The 17,768-nt window shown below is 39.9% G+C and overlaps 1 protein-coding gene across 1 annotated transcript in view; it reads left to right on the forward strand.

The window, feature by feature from the left end:
* LOC114646797 (pro-neuregulin-3, membrane-bound isoform) overlaps positions 1 to 17,768 on the forward strand; it is an 824,825-nt gene that overhangs the window by 695,875 nt on the left and 111,182 nt on the right. The window contains exon 3 of the mRNA XM_051922590.1: positions 17,681 to 17,754. Within this exon, the coding sequence (XP_051778550.1) occupies positions 17,681 to 17,754 (74 nt within the window). The remainder of the gene's footprint in view (positions 1 to 17,680; positions 17,755 to 17,768) is intronic.

The raw sequence follows: 17,768 nt of genomic DNA on the forward strand, positions 1-17,768 counted from the left end.
AGTCATGTTGTAAATGGGATTTCCCAGTGGCGTCAAGTGGGTGCTAAAATGTGGGCCTAGGACAATGCTGTAGGGAGCAGAATTTACTTTACAGAAACATCTGACTGTAAAATGACAAAAAGGAAAGATGCAGATCCAGCAGGTTCCTGTGAACTCCATATCATTGTTTGAATTTTTCAGGATGGTGTTTTAGTGAGCAGTTTCAGTGGTTTCAGTAATTAACAATGGCAGCTTTGTCATCTACATTCTGGTGGGGCCATAGAACATTCACACAAGAAAATGTGATTATGTAATAATACCATGGAGATATTACCCTAAACTGGATCATCAGTAAATTTCATGTGATGAAGCCCACATGAATTTGTTTTCTTAAGCCAAATTATGAGTACTCCAGACACAAAAGTGGTTGAGACGATGTTTTTGAAAGTTGAAGGATTTATGTGAAAAAAAGTAATCAGTCTGTGCACTTGTCATTGCAAGAGTGTTCCAGCTGCATAAGTTCCTCAGTGTTTATTTATGTATTTACTTAGTTACCTTAGTTATATGGGAGTACTCATATCTGAGAAAGCAGGGACATTTTCTAGCCTACAATGTGTTGCCAGCCTTGCTTACCCCTTCCGACATTTGACATGATGATTCAAGGTGCTTATGGGTCTAGCCTATAAATTAATAACAATATAAATGCATTTAAGGAAAGGGATGTATAACAAGAGGGTGAAGCAAAATAATGAACATTTTTCTATGGATGAGTACCTTTTTAGTGAACACTGTGAGAAAGTTCATCTCACTTTGTTGTGCCTCTTTTGATGCAGTCAGTGTTTCATGGGTGTTTTCAAGTCTGCCTGGGCAAGAATGAAGATCTGTTTGCTCACTATTCTGATTCCAACTGTGAGTCACTGCTCAGTCCTTGGGGAGAATTTCAGAAGCAAGTCATTTACTTTTATAAAAAGTTTCTTAAATTCATGTTACTGTCACAAAAAAAAAATTTAAAACACAGTTCCCAAATGCCACAGAGTATATTCAGAGAGGATTGATATACACTTACCAGTCACTTTATTAGGTACACCTTGCTAGTACCGGGCTGGACCCCCTTTTGCCTTCAGAACTGCCACAACTCTTTGTGGCATAGATTCAACACGGCGCTGGAAACATTCCTTAGAGATTTTGGTCCATATTGACATGATAGCATCACACAGCTGGGGCAAATTTGTCGGCTGCACATCCATGATGCGAATCTCCTGTTCCACCACATCCCAAACGTGTTGGATTGAGATGACTGTGTGGAGGATATTTTAGTACAGTGAACTATTTGTCTTGTTCAAGAAACCAGTTTGAGAGGATTTGAGCTTTGTGACATGGCATGTTATCCTGCTGGAAGTAGCCATTAGAAGATGGGTGTACTGTGATCATAAAGGGATGGACATGGCCAGCAACAACACTCATGTAGGCTGTGGCATTTAAAAGATACTTGTTTGGTACTAAGGGGCCCAAAGTGTGCCAAGAAAATACCCCCCATACCTTTACATCACCACCACCAGCCTGAACCATGTATTCAAGGCAGGATGGATCCATGCTTTCATGTTGTTCACACTAAATTCTGACCCTACTATCTGAATGTCGCAGCAGAAATCGAGACTCACCAGATTAGGCAATGATTTTCCAATTTTCTGTTGTCCAATTTTGGTGAGCCCGTGTGAATTGTAGCCTTAGTTGCCTGTTCTTAACTGACAGGAGTGGCACCCAGTGTCGTTTTTGTTGCTGTAGCCCATCTGCTTCAAGGTTCGATATCTTGTGCATTTAGAGATGCTCTTCCATATACCTCATTTCTAACAAGTGGTTACTTCAGTTATTGTTGCTTTTCTATCAGCTTGAACAAGTCTGGCCATTCTCCTCTGACCACTGGCATCAATAAGACATTTTTGCCCAGAGAGCTGACACTCACTGGATATTTTCCTTATTCTGAACTTTCTCTGTAAAACCTTGAGAGGATTGTGCGTGAATATCTCAGTAGATCAGCAGTTTCTGAAATACTCAGACCAGCCCATCTGGCACCAACAACCATGTCACGTGCAAAGGCAGTTAAATCACCTTTCCTCCCCATTCTGATGCTCGGTTTGAACAAGCAGCAGGTCGTCTTGACAACGTCTACATGCCTAAATGCATTGAGTTGCTGCCATGTGATTGGCTGATTAAATATTTGTGTTAACAAACAGGTTAACCTAATAAAGTGGTAGGTGAGTCTATATGTCATTTGTTCCGTTTCTGAGCACTGAACAATGAAATGTTTCCAGTTTCCCCAAAACATCTAAGTAGACACTTTGTTTTAAATGAGAACATTGTGCCCAATTCCTGAATATCCATATTGGCCACTGAGAACAACTTGGCCATTCTCTAAAGTGTCAAGGTTGTCCTACATGCAGTGTGACCAAGTGTGTTGTTTTTATGTAAATGCCAAGTCATACTGTGGAATCACAGTGTCTCTTAGTATGCTGACATTCACTGCATCCTATTAAACCCAATGCAAAAATAAACATTACATTTAATATGCTGTAATGTATCTTATCAAGCATGTCCATGTTTTCTACTTTACTTTTAACAGCTATGTTTTCTGTAAATAGCTTTCTTTCTTTAAGAAAACAGTTTTATTTCCTAGCTCTGTCACACAATGACTGCACTTGTCCTGCTTGAGAGGATTTATTCTTCCAGCCAAGGTCCTGCAGGGCATTCACACTAACACTATTGTTTATTAAATGGCCCCAGCAATATGCAGCAGGAAGAATGTGTGCATTATAGCAAACTTGTAATATCTTTGCAGCATAAATTGGCAGTCAGATATACAGATGCCTCCCAAATTTCACTTTAATTCTGGCATTCTGTTCAAGGAGACACAGCAAGTTGCACCACAGTGACCGGTTCCTTATTGACTCTGGTAATGTTGTTCATGCTGTGATGAGTCACATGAGGTTGCAAATGGGGTACTCAGCGGTTTTTGGGCAGTGCTCTTCATTGTTACACTGCATTTGAGAATATTTGAGATAATGATACAGCAACGTGCACTAGCATTTAATCCAAGGCCAATAGCAAAAGATGGAATCTGAATTCAGTATATTGTAGCTTTGCCCACTTCTACCAAGTGAAAATTTTTTTTTTTCAACTTGCAGATTTATTCAAAAATATGCATCCTGACAAATGTGATTGAAATGTTTGCTGCCAGCTGGTACCATGAGTGGAATAGTCAATGCAGAATAATTAAATTAGAAAAATTGGAGCCCCTTCAGCTCTGTACACAAGGGGAGATATACTAGTACTAGAAATTAAATTATTTATTTGAGGGTTTTATTTGAATCTATTGATTTTCATCCAGAGGTCATTTTCAAATCAGTGTATAATGGTTATAATGTATCGATTGGACCAAATTTCAATTCTGTGAGCTTTAAATGATCGCACAGGCCTCCAGTCTCTTTTTCACTGCCTGTTTCTCATTGAGTGAGTTTACTGTCCTTTTTTTCATATCAATCAGTCAATTATAAATCCACAAAAAGGATGCTTTTTTTTCTCTTGGTCACATAATCTGAAGGGCAAAAACTCTTTCATTTCCTAGGAACATCTGAATACTGGGGTGTTTTCCGAACAAAGATTTTTAGTGAAGCAGTATTTAGTTGTATGAAATTAAATCAAATGTGAAAAACTGGCTGTACAAAAATTTGGGTACCCTTGTAATTTTGCTGATTTGAATGCATGTAACTGCTCAATACTAATTACTTGCAACACCAAATTGGTTGGATTAGCTCATTAAGCCTTGAACTTCATAGAAAGGTGTGTCCAATAATGAGAAAAGGTATTTAAGGTGGTCAATTGCAAGTTGTGCTTCCCTTTGACTCTCCTCTGAAGAGTGACAGCATGGGATCCTCAAAGCAACTCTCAAAAGATCTGAAAACAAAGATTGCTCAATATCATGGTTTAGGGGAAGGCTACAAAAACCTATCTCATAGGTTTAAACTGTCAGTTTCAACTGTAAGCAATGTAATCAGGAAATGGAAGGCCACAGGCACAGTTGCTGTTAAACCCAGGTCTGACAGTCCAAGAAAAATACAGGAGCGGCATATGCGCAGTATTGTGAGAATGGTTACAGACAACCCACAGATCACCTCCAAAGACCTGCAAGAGCATCTTGCTGAAGATGGTGTATCTGTACATCGTTCTACAATTCAGCGCAATTTGCACAAAGAACATCTGTATGGCAGGGTGATGAGAAAGAAGCCCTTTCTGCACTCACACCACCAACAGAGTCGCTTGTTGTATGCAAATGCTCATTTAGACAAGCCAGATTCATTTTGGAACAAAGTGCTTTGGACTGATGAGACAAAAATTGAGTTATTTGGTCATAACAAAAAGTGCTTTGCATGGCGGAAGAAGAACACCACATTCCAAGAAAAACACCTGCTACCTACTGTCAAATTTGGTGGAGGTTCCATCATGCTGTGGGGCTGTGTGGCTAGTTTAGGGACTTGTTAAAGTCGAGGGTCGGATGAATTCAACCCAGTATCAACAAATTCTTCAGGATAATGTTCAAGCATCAGTCACAAAGTTGAAGTTACGCAGGGGTTGGATATTCCAACAAGACAATGACCCAAAACACAGTTTGAAATCTACAAAGGCATTCATGCAGAGGGAGAAGTACAATGTTCTGGAATGGCTGTCACAGTCCCCTGACTTGAATGTCATTGAAAATCTATGGGATGATTTGAAGCAGGCTGTCCATGCTCGGCAGCCATCAAATTTAACTGAACTGGAGAGATTTTGTATGGAAGAATGGTCAAAAATACCTCCATCCAGAATCCACTCATCAAAGGCTATAGGAGGCGTCTAGAGGCTGTTATATTTGCAAAAGGAGGCTCAACTAAGTATTGATGTAATATATCTGTCGGGGTGCCCATATTTATGCACCTGTCTAATTTTGTTATGATGCATATTGCATATTTTCTTTAAACCAATAAAGTTAATGTCACTGCTGAAATACTACTGCTTCCATAAGGCATGTCATACAGTATATTAAAAGGAAGTTGCTACTTTGAAAGCTCAGTCCAATGATAAATAAAAATCCAAAGAATTAAGAGGGGTTCCCAAACTTTTTCATATGACTGTAAGTACCCACAGTATCAGTTAAAACTATGCTCATTGATCTAGACGAGACCTTCTGTGACCACTTAAATGGACCAGTTTATAAGAATTACTTATTTGGCATTCTTTGTAATCAGATATTTCTGCATTAGCTTAGTGTTTTATTTACTCTCATTTAACTTATGGCTGCTGTTTACAAATTTCCATATTTAAAAAAAATAATGCTGATTCTTCTACAGGTCTCAGACCCTAGCCAAAAAAATTATTCTCTTGAAACAAACATACAAAGCGATAATCATATCAAATCAAGTCAAGTCAGCTTTTACTGTCATCTGAACCATTTCGAAATGTACATAAGACAAAATAGCATACCTTGAGGACCATGGTGCAAAACATAGCACAATACACTACACAGAATGCAAATAGTGCAATAATAAAATTATAATAGGCAAGAGTTCACAATTATACAATTTAATACAATAAACACAATAACCACACTGGGTGGTAGATTTAGATACTGTGTACAAGAGAAGAAGGAGCATGGGAAGAAGTTTGGGGCACAACCGTCACCCTATGTAATATGCAACACGTTTTTTCAGACGTGAGTCCAACACAGAACTGAACTGAAATGGAAGGTCCCCAATTTATATGGGCTGCTGGCAGGAAGGAGAGGGTCCAGGTGGACTGGCAGCAGAAGTCACATAAGCAGTGGAGTGGGTGTTAGTCTTCCGTTCTGCAGAGGGAGGAATAGAGAAGGCATTAGAACACAGTGCCAGCCCTTGGTTTAGAAGGTAATTACCATCACCAGAACTCTTAAGCTGCCTCCCAATTGCACGTGAGTGACAACTGACAGAGTATACAAGGCTATACAGGGATGCATTATTATTGTTCACATATTGGTAATTGAGGTGTAAGTGGCATATCAGCGTGTTCTGAATATGGGTAACAAAGCACGGAGTGCAAGAATACATACCACAATAGGAGCCATAGACATGGAGCACTATGTATGTAAGTAGGTAATGTGCAAAAATAGACAGATAGATCAGTAACATTTCTGAGTAGCAATATATATGTTACTTGGCAGTAAATGTTATAATAAAGTGCTTAGATGCCAATGGGAATTCAGGGTGATAATGCAGATAGTCCAGAAAGTGACTGTGCAGTGGAGAGACTGGCTGGAAGGTGTTAAAATAGGGCAGCATATCATAGCCACAGCAGGATGTTAAGAAACCTGACATCCTTGGTCACAGTGATACTGAGCAGGCACAAATGCTACGGTACTCTCTGTCAGACAGCAGGGAGGAACAAATTCTTTGGAAGGGTTGATTGGGGTCTCCTGCAATATTAGAGGCAGAGTTTCTGGAAGATATCGGTGAGGGAAAGACACACCGATGATATACTCTGTTGTCTTAACTATCCACTGCAGGATTTTTCAGTCAGAGACACTGTAATTTCTAAAGCTGGTCAGGATGCTTTCTGTGGTACACCCTTTGAGAAAGAGAAAGTGTTGAGGATGATGATGGGGGGAGGGGGGAGGGGCTTCCTTTTTTCAGAAATGCTGGTGTACCTTACAGTGAAGAGGCGTCCCGGGCCGGGGGAGCAAGTGTGGGCAGAACATTACTTCACCTGGAACGCTAGATGGCAGTCCCTCGGACTCCCGCAGGAATTCATGGGAGATGGAGTTGTCTAGAGCCCTGTTGAGAACTGGGGACACCGCCAGAGGGTGCTGCAGCTGCTCCTGAGCCCGTACGATCAATTCTTTCACCATACCCGGAAGTACTGCCAGAAGTAGATCATCAAGCACCTGGAGTACTTCCAGGTAACATATAAAAGGAGCCAGCAGACAGTACTTGGTGAGCTGGAGTTGGGTGGAGGGAGACGAAGCTTGCCATGGAGGAGAAAGAAAAGAGAGAGAAGAAAAAGAAAAGAAAAGTATTGTGTGGTGCTTGTGCTTAGTGGGACTGTGTTGTGCCTGTGGGAAACAGGGAAGGCGTTTCTCACAAGGTGAAGAAAAAATAAAAAACATTTGTGTTTTTATAAGTGCCTCATGCATCTGTCTGTGTTGGGTTGAGTGGCTGCTATGCCCTCTACACTTGTCACACCAGTTAGATGTGATATAGTACTTCTGACAGTCTCAACGATGGAGCCATTGATGTGCGAGGGTGTATGGTTAGGACAGGTCATTTTGAAGTCAACAAGTAGATCATCAAGATGTTCTATCTCATCTCTGTTTGCAGAATCATTGTTGTTGCTTATAAGGCTCACCAATGTTGAGCCATCAGCAAACGTGATGATGTGATTTGAGCTGAACTTGGCAGTAAAAGAATGAGTTACAGTAGGAGTGTCAATAGCAATGCTCAGAGCACACCTCCCTGTGTATCCCCACTGCTCAGTGTAATGGTGCTGGAGGTGTTGGCTCCAATCTGAACTGAATGAGGTCGGTCTGTGAGGAAGTTTAGAATGCATTTCCAGGGAGAGGCACTCAGAGAGAGGCCCAGTTCACTCAGCATCACTTTTACCCTCGTGGGAAGATTGCATTAATTGCTAAAGTCAATAAACATCATTCTCACATAAGTGCTCATCCTTGTGAAGATAAAGAATGAGATAAAGAGCATGGGACATAGCATCTTTGATAGACTGGTTAAGAATCTGCACAGATTGTAGTGGGTCCAGTGAGCTGGGAAGGTTTGCCTTAATCATGACCAGCTTGTCAAATCACTTCATAGCAAATGGTGTGAGTGCAACAGGGAGCTTCCCAACCTGTGGGTTGTTGTGACATTGTATGTGGGCCTTGACTAACCATGGACAAAACCCTGGCTCTCCCTCACTGCTCTGATGATCACGTGGCAGCATCGCAGGTGGTTTGTGCCTGATTCTGGACGACCTCCCAAATCCCCACTCTGGTGATAATTTTTGATTCACCAAGGAGGAAAAAAAAAATTGACGATCGCACATAATGCATCTAATGCTCTAATGATCGTTCAGGACCCCAACCCACATTAATGATTGCACTTGATTCACCGAGTGGAACACCCCCCCAGTGGGTTGCATTAAATTCATGGATGGGACCAAATTTGGGTCGCAATAAATTTACAGAGAGGGTTGCAAATACACCTGTATGTGAAAAACTGGGTTGTGACACCGCAAAGGTTGGTAAACACTGGTTTAGACATCTCCCAAATGACCTTTTAGACACTAAGATAATCATGGTGGTGTTGAAGCAAGAGTGAAGCACGACCCGACTCCGGAGGGACCGGTATGTTGTCTGGTCTAGTACCCTTGCATGGATTTCCTCTCGTTAAGGTTCCCACTGTACCTGTGGTCATTTAGAGGATTGATGCTTTTGCCAAATAGCATTCGTTTATCTTTGCATAAAACTATGCTCATATAGAAATCATTCTGCATGTCATGCCGTTATGCATCCTTGTCACAGACATACAGTCATTGATGGGAAAAATGCCTTACTACATGCACTGTATGTCTTTGGTACACAGAAAATCGCTCTGGATTTTTGTGTATACAGGTACATGTACAGTACTTTGTTTCTCTGATAGCTTGGGATAGGTTGTCCCTAACTCCTCTGAGAGCTGCCATGTCTCCATATCTCAAAGCAGCATGACGGATATTTAGCAGTGTATTTGTGGTCAACCAACAGATCTGGTTGGCTCATAGGAACACACTAAAATCATCTACTGTATATATTTGCTGATGCGGCAAGTTGCAGATGCTGTATACTCCTCCAGATCAGTACAGTATACTAGTTATGACATCCGGATACATCTCCAAGAACCATACACCTAACAGTGTGGTCTACATGGAATGAATGAGCTATTTTTCCTCTCCTCCTACAATTCTGTGCATATAGATGTCTATCCATTTGTTTGAGAGCCGAAACCTATCTTGACAGCATCAGGAACAAAGCAATATGCAACCCTATACTACCAGTCTAAAGTTTTAGAGCACCTCAGTTTTTCCAGTTTTTCTTCATATGTAATCAGTTTAAATGCAATGAATGACCTAAAATGGTGAAAAGGTAAGCAATAAAATACCAGAGATTTAAATTTAAAGTTTAGGTTAGCGAAAACTGAAAAAAAGGAAATTTCAGAATATTACAAATGGGCCTTTTTCAGGGAACAACTAATAGGTTACAACCTACAGATGTTCTGCAGCAATTACAGTAAATTAAGTCTTGCAAGTTGAAGTAAACAATTTGTACAGGTGTCCTAATTTCTGTTGATTACTTATAAACTCTCTGTCTGTCTTAAAGCAAAGATGGAACAGGCTGTGTTACTACACCCTCCACTCCCTAGAAAGTTGTAACTGCCAATGATAATGGCAAGAAAGCAGCAATTAACAAATAAAATGAGACAGAGCATTATTACCCTTAGAAGTGTAGGCCTTTCAATTAGAGAAATCGCTAAAAAAAAATCAGTGTCAGTGAGTACAGTGTTGGCCTACCCAATCCAAAGGTAATTGGAAACTGGAAGAAACTCTGATAAGAAGAGATCTGACAGACCCAAAGTCATAACCCAATCAGAAAACAAGTTTCTGAGGGTCACCAGCTTGCATGATAGGTGCCTCCCAGCACAAGAACTTCAAACACAACTTAATAGTCACCGAAAAAAGAACGTCTCCATTTCTACTGTGAAGAGGAGACTTTGTGTTGCAGGTTTGACAGGGTAAGGGAAAAGGAGGGAATTGAAATGCCAGCTCTGGACTACTGCAGAATGAAATAAAGTCTTTTGGACCTATGAATCAAAATTTCAAATCTTCAGTTCATCATGCAGGATTTTTATATGCCGTCAAGTTGGTGAAAGGATGGTTCATCAGTGTGTGACATCAACTGTCAAACATGGAGGAGGAAGTGTGATGGTCTGGGGTTGTTTTGATGGAGCCAGAGTTGGTGACTTATGCAGAGTGACTGGAATTGTGAATCAAAAGAGTACCACAGTTTGGTTGTTATATCAGCAAAAGGTGGCTACTTTTATGAATTAAAAATGTGAATACAATTTTGTACACTTGATGACTCCTTGACTTATTTTTTATTTGCCATTTTTTATTTGTTCTATTCCTTGATTTCATGAAACATTGACAATAAGCTGCATGCATTTCCATAAAAACTTAAAAAACTGAGGAGTTTTAAAACTTTTGACTGGTAGTGCAGTTCAAGATGTCAATGTGACAACAATGACACTCACACAGGGTCAGTTTCGAGTCACCAATTAACTTAACATACACATCTTTTGTATGTGGAACAAAACCTGATTACATGTTAAAAAAAACTCATGCACAAACATTCAAACAAAAACAGCAACTAGGCCAGAATTCACACCTAGTATCATGGAGCTGTGAATCAACAAAAGGGACTACTACACTAACTTTTAGATATCGTCCTTAAATAAGAGGGTGGATGAAGATGAGGATGGCACTGTCATGCACACACAAACTTGATGAGCTCACAGAGGCAGGAGCACACACAGCACAGCCTGTCTGCACCGGCTCTCCGTCAAGTGAAAAAGAGCTGAAGGATCACAGCGTATCATGCCACTTTGTACAGCATAACTGACCATGCATACCAAAGTAATTATGTGAACTTGGGTGAACCACATAACATGACAGTAAGGGAAATTAATGTTTATTTAAACAATTTGATGATCCAAAGACAAGTCCAAAAAGCAGGCAGGAGGTCATACAGACAAAAAGGGCAAACTTAAAAAAAACAGTTCTTCAAATACAGGCAATGGTTCATTAAGAGGAATTCAAACAAGAACCAAATCTGTAAGTAGAACTCAGAAATCTAATACCAAGGTCACAAAGTACAAGAAAATGCTAGAAAAGAAATCACTGAATTAAGGAGAGCTCAAGATAGTGACTGTTGAAAAGACAAGAATGCAGATCATCAAGTAATACCATTATATGAGATTTTCTTTTTTTTTTTGCATAATAAAAGTTTCTATGCACCAGATGGTAGGAGCCTGAGATTAAAAGCAAACAACAAGAAGGGCCACGGGTTCCTGGTTATTTCACGTCATAGTGGTAAAATTCAGAGCTTAAAATCAGTCCTAAGAAAACATTAGCGTGCTGCAAGTAATATTTCTTAATTTAGTAACTGCGTAAATGACTCAGGATGTAGCACTGAAGTTAATAACAGACTTCTTTCTTTACTGTGCCCTGCTGAGCTGGATGACTAGTCAAGTGGTTGGTAAACTCATTATAGGCCACCATCCATACAGTTTCAAAACCACTTCCTCCACTACAGTTGTAATCATGAGCCAATCATTCACCCTCTAACGTCTTGCCATTTACAAGACAAGAAAGTTTGTGATTGAGTGACTAATAAGATGATTAAAAAGCTCCCACTATTAATCCCACACCCAGACTCTAATTTATTTTGGGGCCCTCCAGGGAACCTACATGTTCATTTGTTTTGCCCTGTTGGGAAGGATCCATTTCAGTAGTGAACTTCCATTTTCAAAGCCTTAAGTGCTCTAAACATTGCTGTAAACATATTGTGTAGTTAAAATAAAAAAATGGCATAACATAATAAATTCAAAATATACACAATTATATACATGTGCAGTTTATACAGTTTGATAGTAACTGACCTCCATGGGCAATAGGAGCACAAGAACAATTCAAGCAATAATCCATTTGAGATTCCAGCTTATTTATTTTAAATCCTCTTGATAACTATGTATAGCAGTCTAGAAAAAGTGTACTCTTCTTGTGTTTTAGCACATTAGAATTCTATTTATCGGGATTAATAAAGTATCTATCTATCTATCTATCTATCTATCTATCTATCTATCTATCTATCTATCTATCTATCTATCTATCTATCTATCTATCTATCTATCTATCTATTTGTGTTGTTTTTGGAATACTTCTAGCATGCTTTATTATTTTTATTGCTATGACTTTGACATCACCACAATGACATTTCAGATGGTTCTTTTGTGACATACTTCCACATGGTGCATCCATATTGTTTATGGCCACTCTGTTCATTGCCACTCATGTGATAAGGCAGTCACACGGCATATTGAGTCCAGATTTATATAAGACTAAAGAGCAATTATGCAAAATTTGGTCAAGATCAATCAACATGTCTAGGATTGCAATACTTGTTCTGAGCCAGCAGGTGGCACTGGTATGTAAACTGTAGCACACAGTCTATAAAAAACCCACTGGGGCCCACAGGGTCAATATTTTGGGTTCCAAAGTAGTCTATCTTGTCCATATGGTCCTAGAGAACAAGAGCATACATAATTTGGTCCAGATTAGTCAAAAGGTGTAGGATTATATAGGAAACAGACAGACAGACATTCTATTTTATATGTATAGATAATGTCATTCTGTTTTTGATATCTGAGGAAAACAAAAACAAAATTAGTTAGTGATGAGAAATACAAGGCAGATTTAGGAAATTCCCTTCTGTATGTGGAGTTGGTTTGCGTTTCAGGTGATTTTGTTTTTTCCATTCCAGTTTTCCTGACCCCTTAATATATTATGACTTTGCCCAACCAAATTTTCGTTTATTTTGTGCTACATTAACTTTTTTGCTATTTTTACCATTTTAGTGTTTTGTAAAATTTCTTGAAATGGTGTGCTTAATTGAAGTTACTACATAAAATCTAAATATTTGGTTGACTGTTTAAAAAAGTTAAGGATCTCAGCCTTAAGTAGTTCTCATATTTTAGTCAAGGACAAGCAACTTAGCTCCCGGTGACTTATCATTTAGACTAAACTTTGTGATCCATCACACATTAAAACTAATTTATAGATAAGTAGCAAAGCAATGCCTGTAATATTTGTGATACATGATGACTATTTCACTCACTAGTTATTTTTAAGGTGTGAAGATATCAGTCCTATCATTCAATAAATGTTCTTCACTTTGCTTGAATTGCAACATATAAATAAACTAATGCTACTTCCATCTTGTGGCTTGCATTCTGTTAACTGTACCCAGTGTAGGACTGTCATCATTAAAATGGAAATACACAACTGTGCTCATCCATTTTCTAGTAAAACAACCTACTGCTTTCAGAAAATGCACCTAAGCCCCCCCCAATCCCCCCCCCCCCAATCCACTCAGGACCATCGATTTCCTCAAATCATTTAGACTTTTCACTATTAGTTGGGTGGACATGCCTCTTAGTGTGTCCCAGCTGTCCAAACTGTGTATCCATTACTGAGCTGCATGGCTTTGAAAATGATTGCAGCATCTCTCTGCCTCTAGTCAGGATTCTCTCTCTCAATCTCTCTCTCTCTCTCTCTCTCTCATTCCCAGAAAAGCTTGCAGTGTGAAATGCAATAAAGTAAAGCTTGCTATTGGGACCTATTTCGAAGACAAGACTAATCTGTCGCTGGCATTCCAGCCACGTGGTGGGGCCTCATGTGTCTACTACTCTCGTGCACTGAAGGAAGGGTTTCTCAAGGCACCCTGAACCCCAAAGATCTGGTCCTGGAAAAAGAATCTCTCTTTCTTTCTCTCCTCATTTCTCTATCCTTAATATAAGCCTCACACCACAAAGCCACCCCTGCTGTGAGCTGTGCTGGTTGCAGGGTAACACGGAGGCGTGTAGCTTGATAACGATCCCTGTGCTTCTCTATTAAGTGTTTGAAATATGGGCTGTAGTTAAAAGCTTTCCCTGCTTGGTAGAAAAAAAAGAGACCTGTCAGATTAAATTTGACTGCTCCTTCACCTCCCCGAGCTAATAAAAGCTGACAGGAGCGGGGATGAATATGGTAAACAGGTTTCATTTTAACACGGCTGGTCTGCTGAAAAATAATACAGGCGTAAATAATTTCAAAACCTGACTTAATGCTGTGTAGCATCTGCTACCTGCGAGACAACGACATTTGAGCAGGTCCTCTATTTCATGCACACATTGGATAGTTTGTGTGCTGTCGCTTGGGAAGGTGGTGTGGGGGGGGTGATGTTGAGTAGCTAATTTCACTGAATCAGCCCTTCATCATTGACAAAATAAATAAACATGCCTAAGAAAAGTTGGAAGTGCACTCTGCTCCAGCAGCAGGGGATTCAGTCATGGCAATACTAATTAGAGACCAGTTGCACAATGCAGCTCTATTTCCTCATGACTGGACACATTTAAACATGATTTTTGCTCTCCTCTTGGCTGATTCTCATTCTAGCCTCGCAGTTACAGATTGTACTGGTCAGGTCTGCATAAACTTGCCACACGCTTACAGCTGTACTTACCAGGCTGTGCGAAATCATCTCATGCATACAGCTCACTCTGCCTGAGCTCGTGTCAAGTGGCTCACTTTTGCTGGCCAGGCCTGCAAACTACGCATCTTCTAATGATTGTATCTTTCCCTAGTGAACATCAGATAATATCCTGGCCTGCAGATCTCTGTCTGACATGTACAGTCAGGACAGCCGACTTGAATTTCACCCACGGTTTTCACATCCCTGTGGTTGACAATGCTTCAGCTCACACATACAGATCACACCAGTGAGGCCTCCAGAAATCTATGTCATGCATTATGTTCACACCAGTCCAGACTGCAGGCTTTTGTCTCACATAAAGAGATCACACCAGTGAGGCCTATAGATATCCATGTCACATATACTGTTCACAGCAACCCAGACTGAAGGGTTTCATCTAACACAAGCACATCACCCCAATTAGGTTTATATAGAGTGTCATGTCTTCAGTTCAATCTACGTTGAGTCACACATCACACCATTGGCTTCTACAGCAATCTAAGTGCACCTTGTTCCATCCTGTTAACCCTGCAAGGATTTCTGTCACACATTCAGTTTATCAGTCTCCATCTATCCTTGTCTTTTACATCACTTTCCACCATACTGACTGCCTTCATGTCCTCCCTCACCACATTCATAAATGTCATCTTTTCCCGAAGTACTCTTCATCTCCTCTCTGCACATGCACAAACCATCTGAATCTAGCCTCTCTCACTTGATCACCAAATTGTTCTACCTGTGTTATCCCTCTAATATACTCATTCCTAATCCTGTCTACCCTCATTAGTCTGAGCGAATATTGTAGCATCTTTAACTCTGCCACTTCCGGCTCTGCCTCTTGTCAGTGCCACCATCTCCAGACCAACAACATAGCTGGTCTCACTACCATTTTATAGACCTTCCCTTTCACTCTTGCAGGTTCTCTTCTGTCACAAATCACTCCAGCTACTCTTCTCCACCCAATCCACCCTGCCTGCACTCTGTTCTTTACCTTTCTGTCGCATTCTCCAATGCTTTGGACTGTTGAACCCAAGTATTTAAACTTGTCTAACTTTACCCCTTCTGCTCATACATTCAGACTATACCAGTAATTTTTACAGAGATTAATGTCACATATGCTTTTTACACCAGATCAGACTACAGGGATTAATTTCATACAGTTAACACCAATGAGAGATCTTAATATACTGTAGCAGATGCCTTGTGATCACACCAGTGTAAGTTGCAGAGCTTCATTGCACACTTTCCAACATTCTTGCAGCATTCATTTTTCAGACAATGAAAGAGCAGCCCCAAGAATCACGTCATATGGACAGTTTCCATCAATCCATGCCAAAGGGATTCTTAGCACACATACAGATCATGCCATGAAACATCTGGGAATATTTTGTCATACATACTGTTCGCACCAGTCAAGACTGCAGGGATTTGTCGGACATATACATATCACTCTAGTGAGTGCTATAAATATCCATGTCACACATGCTGTTCACAGCAACCAGCAGGGAATCTTCATCTATATATGCATTTCTCCAATCTAGTATGTTGGGATCCATCCAGTCTGTTTATATTACACCAGTCTTGTTTGTAAGGGCTTATGTTACTCATTGATCTGTCTAAATTCATTTCAAGATCATAGAGATCACAACAAGGATTCCAGTTGTTTACAATATATTTTTCGCAAAGGTTTCACCATATTCTGTTGTGTTTCATTTCACACTAATGGATCTCCAAGCAAGACTTAGAGGCATTCATGTCAACCATCCAATCGAGCCAAGTCAGGTCTGTAAGGATTCATCTGCTGCAGTGAATCATCTGGAGATCCATGTTGGTCAATGATTCCCACCAACCTGCCTTGAATGGATTTATCTAATATATACGGATAACACCAATAAATTCAATTGAGCTCCGTGTCATCCAAATAGTTCACCACACCCAGGTCAGCAGTGAATCACTCAACATTAAAAATAGGGCCTACTTAGCTTCACATCAACTAGAGCTGCATGGGTTCTTCTCACCCATATAATGTAGATTACACCAGTTTGGTCTGCAGGGACTCCATAGATATATTAACCACACACTGTTCACACTGGTCTGATTTACATGCCTTCACTTCTCACAGTCCACATGTCCATTTCAAACCAGTTTCATCACCAAAAGGGCTACTAGAAGAATCTGATTCACCTAGCCAATGGTGGCCTACTTTTGCAACAAAAAGAACTAACTAGAACTCCCTTTAATATTTCTTGTTGTCCATGCACCCTGATTTCTTAATTCCTTTAAAATGACCATATCTTCAGAGGTAGCCCTCTTACTGCCTTTTCCATTAAAGGGCCAATGTGGTTCTTGATGGCGCATCTTAAGACCAATATCAGTACATGTTATATCAGTTAATTTATCTCTTTTAAAATTGTCCATGTTTTTATGTTTTTCTTTCTCCTTTTTTGTATCTCTGAAAGGTAGGCCAGGTTGCCTTAACATCTGCCAAGTCACCTACCCCCTAGATCCTGGGAGAATGTCACATGCTTCAATCCAGGCCATATTTCACTTTCCAGCTTTCTGCTGCCTTATCTATATCCTAACCAGGTCATCTGCCACAGTTGGAGGGTTTATCACCCACATTGGTGCCCTACTTCTGTAGTGACATGATGACTTGCACAGGAACAACCAAGAAGCACATGACATAAAGCGCAGAGGGCACTCTGTTTTAGAAAATGTCCAAGAGAGTAAAAAGAAAATTAATGGACCCCCATACTTATTAAATTTAGAATAAGCACTGTCACTTGATACATTACAAAGTGGTAAGTGGAATATGTTGTAGGAGAAGCAGTAAAAATAGTAGCTGATCCTGAAAAATACAATAAGACAAAAAGCTGTTCCAGACCATTTTGGTGCCCAATTGAATCCTTGCTTATGCTCTTCTGTTGTAAAGTCTTGCCTAATTCAGAGTGGGAAAGTGTGTGGTAGATTAGAATGAAGTAATGTGAGGGATAACCAATCTGAGCACAGAAAGTCAAACATACAGCAATCAAGAAACTTTGAAGTTTTTGTAGTGTTCATGATGTCTATGATGCTACCTAAGATGAAAATGTGAAGGTTTGATAAAGTATTTTAAAAAACAAGTATTTACAGTGCAAAATACCTGTATTATAATTAGAAAGTGATTATGTTTTAAGTGCTATTTAAAACAACTATCGTTAAGGATAACAGATATGTATTTCTATGAAAATGTGTTGTATTTATAATCTGTAAACCGTATCTGATTCATGGTGTTCATGTTTTAAACAGTTATCAATGTTTTCTTTATCTGTTGCTATTCCTTAGGTGCAAGGATGGTTACCAGGGTGTTCGCTGTGATCAGTTCCTGCCAAAAACTGACTCCATTTTGTCTGACCCAAGTAAGTTGAAATTT

This window comes from Erpetoichthys calabaricus, chromosome 2, assembly GCF_900747795.2.
Source record: "Erpetoichthys calabaricus chromosome 2, fErpCal1.3, whole genome shotgun sequence".
Classification (NCBI taxonomy): Eukaryota; Metazoa; Chordata; class Cladistia; order Polypteriformes; family Polypteridae; genus Erpetoichthys; species Erpetoichthys calabaricus.